At 37.3% G+C, this 12,083-nt stretch overlaps 1 protein-coding gene across 11 annotated transcripts in view; it reads left to right on the top strand.

The window, feature by feature from the left end:
* TUBGCP5 (tubulin gamma complex associated protein 5) overlaps positions 1–10,769 on the top strand; it is a 66,603-nt gene extending 55,834 nt beyond the window's left edge. For 7 of the 11 annotated variants that reach the window (XM_043554919.1, XM_043554918.1, XM_043554917.1 and 4 more), the window contains 7 exons: positions 2,897–2,981; positions 3,085–3,205; positions 3,701–3,879; positions 5,277–5,402; positions 5,967–6,055; positions 7,879–7,979; positions 10,398–10,769. In XM_043554919.1, coding sequence (XP_043410854.1) covers positions 2,897–2,981; positions 3,085–3,205; positions 3,701–3,879; positions 5,277–5,402; positions 5,967–6,055; positions 7,879–7,979; positions 10,398–10,444 — 748 coding nt within the window. In that variant the 3' untranslated portion in view covers positions 10,445–10,769. Of the gene's footprint in view, positions 1–2,896; positions 2,982–3,084; positions 3,206–3,700; positions 3,880–5,029; positions 5,403–5,966; positions 6,056–7,878; positions 7,980–10,397 lie in introns of those variants that run through there. The other 4 variants (XM_043554920.1, XM_043554916.1, XR_006293223.1 and 1 more) reach the window with 3 other exon arrangements.
* The last annotated feature ends 1,314 nt before the right edge of the window (positions 10,770–12,083 follow it).

Raw genomic sequence — 12,083 nt, 5'->3', positions numbered from 1 at the left:
TAAAATATATCACCTTTTTATTTTAAATAATATAAAAAAATCCATGTGTAATAACTCCTCTGTGAATTCTTACATATATCATTTATTCCTCACACTAACCCTATGAATTTTAACATTATTTTTCATATTAGAAAACTGAGGCTGAAGGTAGCTACATGACTTAACCTACTAAGCAAGAAGTGATGATGAGGTGGTGCCATGTAGGCTGTCAGGGTCTGATGTCCTCCCTCATAGGACAGTGTTAGCCACTGGGTGTGGAATTTCTCTGCCCACTGGCCTCACCCTCCAGCTAAATGCACTGGCCTTCTTACATACGAGTCTTAGGCAGTGTTTTGAAACAAGAGCAAAATTCTCAGGGCCTGCTGAGGCCTGAGCTCCAGGCCTCATAGACCTTCACTTCTACCACATGCTGTTGGTCAAACCATGTCATAGGCCAGCTAGGTTCAGTGGTGGGAAATAGATTCCACCACTTAATGGGCAGAGTTGCATGTTTTCAAACTGTTAGGTGAGCTTATCCCCAACTGTGGAGCTAATCAACCCTTTCTCCCTGTCAGTATGCCTGCTGAACAACTCACCCAGGTCTGTGGGTTGGTGCCATCAAATCTTTGTGAAGCAAAGACTCATCTTGTACACTGCTTGGCAATCCTTTTTCCTGTTCCATGTCCCTGTTCAGCTCTCTTTCTCAGCTCCCTCAATGGTCCTTCAAAAGTAATAGTCATAATAATTAACATTACATGCCAGACAAAGCATTCTTTCTCTCACAACCACACCCAAGTTCCCAACCTACTACTTAGTAGATTATTTTTATTTTTAATTTCTTTTAGTTTTGTCACTCTTATTACCTTTAATTCTTATATAAAAGCAGAATTTTCATCAGTTATGTGGTTAGGAAAAGCAGGGTGTAACAGCTGGATTCTTTCCATAAGAAGTAACTGGTACCCAGCAATCCCCAGAGGGAGCTAGAGAAAGTTGTTTTTCACTACCAGCAGAAACTCATGAACTTGTTGTATTTAATATGTTGCAGTCTATTACAGTTATTTTTGTTGCTCAGACTGTCTCATTTTCACCCAGAGGGAGACCTTTCATTCAGCCCTAGTAATCTCAGAGAGCATTCTTACTTTCAGGACTAGATGTCCAGGCTTGTCTTGTGCACCTCCTGCTAGGAGCAGTAGTCCCATTTAATTGATGGCTTAAAAAGCCCTTGATCTGGTGCCAGAGTGTTCATCAGTATTGGATTGTCAGTACTTCTGGGCTTTCTCAGTTGACAGAGCTGGGAAATATGTAGGAAGAAAAAATCATAAGCTCATATTTGATATTTCCAATTTATATTAAAGATTCATTTTTCACTTCTTTGATTTTCCTTTGTATTTCTTCCCTTGAATGCTTACTAATACATTGATATAATTAATGGTTTTATTCTCTAAGTAACAGTTCCAAAGTGACAATAATAGCAACAAGCCCACTGAGAGTTTAAATTAATGCTTGTGATGGTTTTCTCTTCCTCTACTATCAAGCCATCAGAATACTGTATTTCAAGGTCACTTGGAATAATTCTCCATGTGATTATGCTACCAACTTAATGTAGGGTCAAGTTCATTTGTTTTAGTTTACTTTCTACTTTTAGGAATTTCTATTTCTGTTTCTTAAGTTAAAGTCATTGGTACAAAAGGAGATCTGTCTAGGGAGCTGCTTCTCATGAGAGGGCAAGCTTTTACTGTCTGGTTCATTTCTCAGCCTCATTTCTAGTGTGTGTACACATATAGACACATCATGTTCTCTCTCCTACCACACTTTACATTTCAGGGATTCAGAATATTTCTGGTTTGCCCAAGAGCTATACTTTCCCTGCTTCATAGCTTCCTCTAGTTATGTGCACTTCCATTTGCATGGCCTGGCAATGGTCTGCTTTCCTACAAAGTCCTGCCTGGCCTGGATTGGTGTAGCACCCTATATCTGCTTTGTGATTTGCTCTGGGCTCTGAGGAGAGGGATTGACTTTCTTTCACCTGCTTGGCATGGTGATGACAAATAACGTATTCAGTTAGTGCCTTCTGAGTACTTAGTGGATACACATGTAACAAATTTATGGGCTAAAAAAATTCTGACTAGTGCCTGTGACATGGAATGAATTGGTTAATTTATAAGTCACATGCTACGTTTTCCATCTCTAGTTGTAAGGCTGCCTCCCCACCTCCATGGTACACTTAAACCTTCCATGGTCTGCATTCCAGTTTCATCACTTGGTGCCCCTATAATTGTGGGAGAGTTACATCATTTCCTAGTCTTCTGACAGGACTACTCAGGATTAAATGAGTAAGGGCACTTAAGTGCCCACGTAGTGCCTGGTGCAAGGACATTTCCTTGCATATTTGTTGATTATTTCTAGTGAGGGTTACTTTCAAAGCATCATTAGGAAAGAATGGATGAAGCAGTGTGCAACACCTTTGCTTTGGAAGCAGACCCCATTCTTGTTGACACACTTGCAAACACACTCTTCAAGGCAAGGAGAGCAACCTCCCCCCCACTATCTTCAGCAGAGGGTCCATCTTCTGAGCCTGTAGCCTGAATTTTGTCCCAATTAAGCACCCAACCTATTACCATTATATTTTCTTCCCCAACTTCATCTTTTTTCCTAATTAACTTACTACACTTAAGAGTCTCTTTTTCATAGCTAAACCCATTGTTTAAAAACTTTGCCCCTCTTCTAAAACCAAATTCTTATTCTGGAATATAGGCTAGAAAATAGCACTTTATTTAAATATTTGCATTCCTTTTATGAAATATGTCTTCTTTGAAATATGTAAATAAAATAAATGGTAAAATGCTAGTGGTTTTTTAGAGGTTTTTTTTATGTGAGCATAGAATTTTCAAACTAAAACTGAAATTTCTTTATCTAGTCTGTCTATATCTTATGAAAATGTTGACACAACTAAGAAGAAACTCCCTGTTCATATCTTAGATGGTCTAACCTTGAGCTACAAGGTATGTGCTAATACATTTAGTAAGAACATTGTTTTCTATTAAAATTATAACGTGCAAGTAATAGGTTGCTTTCTACTCTAATTTTCTGTTTTTGTTTTCATAGATCCCATGGCCTGTGGATATTGTTATAAGTTTGGAATGTCAGAAAATTTATAATCAGGTGTTCCTTCTCTTATTGCAGATAAAATGGGCAAAATATAGTCTGGATGTTTTACTATTCGGTGGTAAGATTTGTTTGCAACAGATAAATTATAATTTAATTTTAGCCCTGAAAAAAAGAAGTAGGTGATCTTTGGTCATTTTTTATGTATATACAAGTGCCCAGATGACAAGTATTTATAGTAACAGTTTTACAGATGGCAGAATTAACTTCCCTGAATGAAGTACCAGGGAATTAGTACTGCAGTCAACCTGAAATATAGCAACTTGATTAGGAATTTAGCCAGCATAAATATTCTTAAATTATGCAAAAATTTTTAATGACAAGTTATTGGGACTTTGCATTTAAATTTCAATGACAGTGATAATCAAGGTGATAAGGGGGAACTTTTCACTGCTTTACCTTCCAGAGACACTGAAGGCATGGTCCCTGATGTGACTCCTGTAGAGTACCCTTTGCGGGTTGATGATGACACCAGAAGTCCCACCCCTGTGCAGTGGTATGGGTGGGGCCTGAGTAGATGTTCTTCCCACCTACTCTGATTTTGCATCTTATGCAGAGCTAACTAGTACTGCTGGAAAACCACAGTTCAGAGAAGGACTTTTATGTGAAGAAGACACAACTGTTCAATTTGGACCACAGAAGGAAACAGTAAGACAACAGATTCATCGTATGTTCCTCTTGAGAGTGAAGCTCATGCACTTTGTGAACAGCTTACACAACTACATCATGACGAGGGTTTGTGTCTGGATTACTTGTGATATATTTATAGGTAAAAAGCCCACAAAATACTTGTAGACTGTAAGTGTGAAAATAGCACATATGAAATATTTGATCATAAAATAACATGGCAGTGGAGGGAAATATTTTTTTAAACATTCCACAGAATGTGTATCTTGAGACTCCTGTCCCTCCTGTCCATCAGCTTCTTGGAAGAGGCATACCCAGAGCTCCTCTTTTGGAATCGCCTTTAGAACTTGTAGTATAGCCCTCTAAACTTTATTAGTGGTTAACAGATCTGCCCCTGGAAAATGGGTTCAAATTTTAATAACAGCCAAAAAATCTGTCAGGCTAGTGTGGTATATAAGGAGATAGATGCAGCCAGATTATTTTTTTTCTTAAAAACAAGAGGCAACTCATTACACAGTAAGTGAAACTACTCTCTTACACATCTTAAAACCAGATCTAGAGGAAGTCTGGAAGAAGAGTTCAGATATTTGAATAGTGGCAGTGTTGTTGGAAGACAGTACTCATTTGGGATTTTTTTTTTTAATTTTTTTTTTAACGTTTATTTATTTTTGCGACAGAAAGAGACAGAGCATGAACAGGGGAGGGTCAGATAGAGGGAGACACAGAATCTGAAACAGGCTCTAGGCTCTGAGCTGTCAGCACAGAGCCTGACGCAGGGCTCAAACTCACAGACCGCGAGATCATGACCTGAGCCGAAGTCAGCCGCTTAACCGACTGAGCCATCCAGGCGCCCCCTCATTTGGGATTTTAAATGGTTGCTTTAAAAAACTAATTTGTAGTCATTCTGGTATAGAAGCTCTGAAACTCATTTTATTTGAAAGAATTGAAACTTTGAAGCCTGTGTTTTAGACACGATGCATATGGCAGAGGTACTCTCTGTTTACCATGCATTAGTGGCCTTCAGAGGGCCAGCCTTAAGCCCTTAATTATTGAGAGTAATTGGTAGTTTAATTTTTTGCTTAATTTGTTTCTTGTTTTTAGTTGAAGAACATCTGTGCTCCTTTTAAAGAAAGACCAGTATATAAACATTGGGACTTAAAAAAAAAAAAAAAAGAAACATATAAATTCAATTTACCTGATAATTGTTGTTGTTGTTATTGTTTTTTTTTTAATCAGTGCATTTGTCCCTCCCCACCAGAAACAGTCTGCTAGTCCAAAGTAAGGCATTCATTTACCATGCAAATGGATTTCCTAAAGGACTGGCATCTACCATTATTCTAGGATAAGAATTTCAACCTTTAAAGAAGGTACTTTGTGAGTTTTACAGTTGTAATTATTGAAGAAGAATTTGAGAGGAGTAGAAGAGGTTGGTAATAAGTTTTGTGTCTGGCATACAAGTCCTCAAAGAAGTCTGCTGATTAAACTTTTCATCTTTCTCTTCCAAGATTCTTCACAGTACAGGACTAGAGTTTCAACATCAAGTCGAGGAAGCCAAGGATTTAGATCAGTTGATTAAAATTCACTATAGATATTTGTCCACCATCCATGATCGATGCTTGCTGAGAGAAAAGGTACATGAGATGTCACCTGCAGATTTGGCCAGTTGAGGCAGGAAGGAAGCTGGTCAAGGGAGGTTGTCTCTGTATATTCGTTACGAAATAACCAGGTCAAATGAAGTATGTGTACTATACTACTAGAAATTATACCTGAGAGAAACAAATGAGAACTGTATTGTGATCATCTGCACCCTGCTCTGTGCTTGGATTCAATTGGAAAATTGTGTCTGCAGTTGTGGAATAATAGTGTTTTAGTCAGGAAGTACATCCATCTTAGTGAGAATATATGGGATTAAGTCAATTTATAGCCATTGGAATTACTTACTCCCTCTCGTTGGTGAACTTAAATGGCCATCCCAGGAAATGGTCACTTGCTTTGTTGGTCAGACTCTGCTGGTAATACTCCCGGTATCATAGGTGCATTAGATGTGTGACCTGATTCCATATCTGATTCCAAGTGCACTTATTCAGAGCCTAGTACCCTTCTTTATTTGATTCAAGGCAGTCTTTTAAAGTGTTGGTGTCAGTATCCAAACATAGTTACAGAGCCTGTGTTCTCTCTGTGGCTTTGATCTCCAGGTCAGTTTTGTGAAAGAAGCCATCATGAAGGTACTGAATTTGGCTCTCATGTTTGCGGATGGTTGGCAAGCAGGCCTAGGGGCATGGCAGTAAGTATGTAGCTTGTGACCATTTCAGCTTCCCTTTTAACTGGCTTCTTTCTGGAAGCCTTTTTTTTTTTTAAAGTAAGCTCTATGCCCAACATGGGGCTTGAACTCATGACCCTGAGATCAAGAGTCACATGCTCTACCAACTGAGCCAGTGAGCCACCCCACTAATGAGAGGAAGAAGAAATGCCTTTTTTTAAAAAATACATTCTGGGAGCCTTTTTTCTCAATCTTGGCAATATATCATATATCACTTATATTTAAGGGAAGAATTGAATGTGTTCACCTTAACTAGGCAGCATCAAGAAAGTGCAGTTTTTTAAGAACGGTAAAACCAGAAAAATATGAAAATTTAAATTAGAACAAATAAATATTCTTAGGTTGCATTCATGTATTCTTGTATAGGTTTTATTAATTATGAATTTCAAACATATACAGAAGTAGAACTGCGTAACAAACCCTGGTTGCCCATCACCCCATTTCAGCAGTTACCAGCAATGACCAGTTCTGTTTTGTGTTTACCACACACCCCTGTTCATACTTGCTGAATCATTTTAAAGCAAATTCTGGATGTTACGGTAGATTATAGTCCAGAGTCCCATAGAAAGACAGATGCCCTGAAGTCAGAGTACAGTTGTGGAGCTCAGAGCTTGTTGCTCTTCCTATGTAGAGTGCCATTCTCTACTGTTAACCTGAATGTACAGTTCAGTAGCTTGTCCTTGTCTTGTTCATAAAATTAATGTAATGATGATGCCTCTGTTACTTCTCAGAAATAAAAATACAAGTCTGGTTGACTGGGCTGTTGAAATAATAGCTTGTACCAGTCAGTAAAAAGGGGAGAGTTTATGATCTAATTTAAAATCTTAGTCTATGGCTGTATCAGTCTATGGCTGTGTCTACAGTCTTTGTATGAAGAAACTAAGAGTGTAGGTAAAATCCATAATTGAAATATTATGAAAAAGGATGAAAATAAAAGTCTTATTTGTTTTACTATGGGTGTCTCAAAGTGTGTAAAGAACATTTTTCTTTCCATATCACTGTGAGATGGAGGAGAAAATAATAACACTCCTGCATATGCTTGGCTAAAATTGAACTGTTTCAGTTTCTTCAATAAGTAAATTGTGAAGACAAAAACAGGGAGTGAGGAGGACTTAAGCATATCAGCCATTACAGTTTATGGAAATTAATTGATCCTGATTCAGACTTGAAGCAGAAGAGTGAAAAATTGCAAAAGTGATGTGAAATTCAAAAGCTGACTGGTTATTTGATGATATTAAAAAATCATTAAGTATTTTCAAGAAAATGGTATTGTGGCTGTTTTAAAAGGAGTCTTTATCTTTACTATATACACACTGAAATATTTATGACTGAAGGGCTGTGATGTTTCAAATGTGCTTCACAGTATGGCAGGGCTGGGCTGTGCTGAAGCTGGATGTGGGCATGTGAGTGTCCTCTGCGTTCTCTCCTAATGTATGTTCTAATATAGGGTTTTGTATCTTTAATGTATTCTTTGTTTCAAAAAGGAGATATGCTTGTGAAAAGTGAAAATACAGAAATGTGTAATGGAAAAGGGAACACCCCCAGTCATCCCAACTCCAGAATTCAATGCGACCCCACAACAGCACAGTTTTATGTGTTAATAACTCTTTCCTTCAAACATTTGGAAAGGTTTTATTTTGAAGTGGGGCAGGAAATTTTCTATTTTATAATCTTTAGACTTAGGAAATTTAGCGAAAGTATATTTGAAATTATCCCAAAGATATTTTGTAGCCTATGTATTAACACTTTATGCACTTATTTAAGTTAAAATTTACTTTCTTTCCTAGAATGGAATCTATAGAGAAAATGGAGTCTGATTTTAAAAACTGCCATATGTTTATTGTAACCATTTTAAACAAAGCTGTCTGTAGAGGATCCTTTCCCCATCGTGAGTATACCATGTTAAAATAATTTTTACTGCTTTTATATTTTCTTGTAGCTAAGTCTGCATGTTCTTGCTTTGGTACTAATCTCATGAAAAATTATAACTTTTCACAATTTCAAACCTGGAAAGTCCCTCAGCAGTTGTGCCATGCTTTGACTTGTTTTTTCAGAATTACAGTTGGTGAGTGAATATGAGATGTAAAACACTGAGACTAAAGATACTGCTTTTTACTATGTGATTTGGTATACCAGTGGATTTCTAGAACCATTATTAGGTAAAGCAGAAGGCAAAATAGATCTCAGTCATACTTTACAATTATACGTAGCCTTTGTAACTATTCCTTTCAAAAGATAGGCATTTTTTTAGCAATTTGAAAAATTCCCACGGCTGCCTCTTACACAGGAAAGTGCAAGCATGACAGTTCAGAATGCAGTGTGAAGCACAGAGATTGTGTCACAGGGAGAAGAGAGCTGTTTCATCTGTAGAACAAAGGCAAACTAGATATTTGTATTTGTAGAACAAATATCTAAAAGCTCTTTGCACAGTCTTTTTTTTTCAAGTGGATAAAACAGTGCATTTTAGGGGCGCCTGGGTGGCGCAGTCGGTTAAGCGTCCGACTTCAGCCAGGTCACGATCTCACGGTCCGGGAGTTCGAGCCCCGCGTCGGGCTCTGGGCTGATGGCTCAGAGCCTGGAGCCTGTTTCCGATTCTGTGTCTCCCTCTCTCTCTGCCCCTCCCCCATTCATGCTCTGTCTCTCGCTGTCCCAAAAATAAATAAACGTTGAAAAAAAAAAAAATTTAAAAAAAAAAAAAAAAAAACAGTGCATTTTATTTTAATAAAAAATATTTTTTAAATGTAGTTGTATAAAAAATTTTTGAGTTAAATGAAGCCAGAATTTATCTTGACCATGAAAAATTGTTCTGTGGACTAGATAAACCAAATAACGTACTTTGTTTTCTTTCTAATACATTTTTCCCCCAGAATTGCCTTTACTCAATTGCTTAGTTTTCTGTGAAACTTTGTTGTAGTTTTTAACATGTTCAAAATCTGTCACATAGCAAACAGTATTTTCTCAGTGCTTCAATATAGCTTATCTGTCTGGTTTTTAATTTACATCCAAGTTAGCATATAGTGCAACAGTGATTTCAGGAGCAGATTCCTTAATGGCTCTTACCCTTTTAGCCCATCCCCCCTCCTAAAACCCCTCCAGCAACTCTCTGTTCTCCATATTTATGAGTCTCTTTTGTTTTGTTCCCCTCCCTGTTTTTATATTATTTTTGCTTCCCTTATAGTCCTCTGTTTTGTATCTTAAAGTCCTCATATGAGTGAAGTCGTATGATACTTGTCTTTCTCTAATTTCGCTTAGTATAATGACCTCTAGTTCCATCCACATAGTTGCAAATGGCAAGATTTCATTCTTTTTGATTGCCGGGTAATACTCCATTGTACATATACACCACATCTTCTTTATCCATTCATCTGTCTGTGGACATTTGGGCTCTTTCCATACTTTGGCTATTGTCAATAGTGCTGCTATAAACATGGGGGTGCATGTGCCCCTTTGAAACAGCATACCTGTATCCCTTGGATAAAACCTAGTAGTGCAGGGGCGCCTGGGTGGCACAGTCGGTTAAGCGTCCAACTTCAGCCAGGTCACGATCTCGCGCTCCGTGAGTTCGAGCCCCGCATCGGGCTCTGGGCTGATGGCTCAGAGCCTGGAGCCTGTTTCCGATTCTGTGTCTCCCTCTCTCTCTGCCCCTCCCCCGTTCATGCTCTGTCTCTCTCTGTCTCAAAAATAAATAAACGTTAAAAAAAAAAATTTAAAAAAAAAAAAAAAACCTAGTAGTGCAATTGCTGGGTTGTAGGGTAGTTCCGTTTTTAATGTTTTGAGGAAACTCCATACCGTTTTCCAGAGTGGCTGCACCAGTTTGCATTCCCGTCTTTACACAGCCTTTTTATTTTTTTTTTTGAAAAGTACACAGGGTTAATCTCTTCCTTTTTTCTACGTATTCCAATTATAATGTACTAATTAAGAGTAGCTGAACATTTTAAAAAATACTGTTACAAATGTGTTAGAGGAAACATTGATGCATTTGTCCATTTTTGCATTGGGTGATTGTTATGCAAGTTTGTTATGAACTGACTCCAAATTCTGTGACATAGCGGACAAGAGTGATTTGTTCAGTGAAATGTCCAGACTTTTTGTCTTCAAAATTAAAATGATCTGAAATAGAAATAAATCATACTCTTTCAATTTGTATTTAATAATTATCATTTTATTGTACATTTAAAGTAATCAATATATTAATTAAAAGTAGAAAAGTCTAAATACTTCCAATTCTGAAATCATTGAGACCTTATTCAGACATTTTCAAATATTTAAACCTATTTTTTTAACCTTATTTTTATTCTTTCCACAGTGGAATCTCTAGCACTGTCACTCATGGCTGGCATGGAACAAAGTTAAATATCTTCATTGTATTATATACCTCAGATTTCATCTTCATACATATAATTCCACTATATGCAGCTGAGGAGTGGAAATCTCTATTTTGATTTATTTTGAAAACTGTTGTCTGCTGTCTAAACAAGTACATTTGTAGGTATTTTCTTTGGAGATTATTGGATAGTATATAAATTTATGTGTATAAAATTGTATCAATAAAGTGTATATAGGCTGTTTACACTTATATTTCCTACCATAAGCTATAGATTTATGGTGAATTATGTGAATTATGTCATTTTGAAATGCAATTATTGCTATTAAAAATAAAGCATTTTAAATTCTTCTATTCTCCTTTTACTCAGTCACAGAAGTATTTTTTTGTTTTGTTTTGATTTGAAAGTAAGAAAATGTGTGTATATGGGGGAGAGGCAAAGGGAAAGGGAGAGAGATAATCTTTTAAAGTTTATTTACTCATTTTTAGAGAGTGCAAGCCAGGGAAAAGGCAGAGAACAGAGCCTGGTGTGGGACTTGATCTCACAACCCTAGGATCATGACCTGGGCCAAAATCAACAAGCTCAACAGACTGAGCCACCCAGGTGCCCCCAGAAGTTTTTTTTGTTTCTGTTCTTAATTTTTTTAATGTTTATTATTTTGAGAGAGAGAGACAAAGCATGAACAGGGGAGGGACAGAGAGAGGGAGACACAGAATCTGAAGTAGGCTCCAGGCTCTGAGATGTCAGCACAGAGCCCAACATGGTGCTTGAACTCACGGGCAGAGAGATCATGACCTGAGTCCAAGTCGGATGCTTAACTGACTGAGCCACCCAGGTGCCCCTGGAAGTGTTTCATATAGAGTTTTACATGCTGTCTTCCCTAAGTTTGTCCTGTATTTGGCTTTCAGAAAAAATGTATTTTTATTTGCCTGGGAAGTTTCAAAATGGAAAATAGCTTTAATCAATATCAATAAATCTAAAAGCCAACTTCACTTAGGGCCAACTGTTGACACATACATTGACAATTCTGAGCAATTCGTGTGAACTGGCCAGTTATATCTTAAATAAAATTATGCTTCCTATTTAAATGTTCCACATTTTCCTTGTAGATTTCTTGGCATATCTCTAGTACTTACAACTTAACACTATATATAAGTGGTATATATACCACTTTTTTTTTTTTTAATGTAATTTATTGTCAGGTTAGCTAACATACGGTGTATACAGTGTGCTCTTGGCTTCGGGAGTAGATTCCCATGATTCATCACTTACATACAACACCCAGTGTTCATCCCAAGAAGTGCCCTTCTCAATGCCCATCACCCATTTTCCCCTCCCTCTTGCCTACCCCCCCCCCATTAACCCTCAGTTTGTTTCGTGTATTCAAGAACCTTTTATGGTTTGCCTCCCTCTGTAACCTTTTTTTTCCTTTCCCTTCCCCCATAGGTGTCTGTTAAATTTCTCAAATTCCACATATGAATGAAAATATATGATATCTGTCTTTTCCTGACTGACTTATTTCACTTAGCATAATATCCTTCAGTTCCATCCACATTGTTGCAAATGGCAAGATTTCATTCTTTTTTGTTACCAAGTAGTATTCCATTGTTTATATATACCACATCTTTATCCATTCATCAGTTGATGGACATCTGGGCTCTTCCCAT

Source organism: Prionailurus bengalensis, chromosome B3 (assembly GCF_016509475.1).
Source record: "Prionailurus bengalensis isolate Pbe53 chromosome B3, Fcat_Pben_1.1_paternal_pri, whole genome shotgun sequence".
NCBI lineage: Eukaryota > Metazoa > Chordata > Mammalia > Carnivora > Felidae > Prionailurus > Prionailurus bengalensis.
This window is presented reverse-complemented; position numbering and strand designations above follow the sequence as displayed.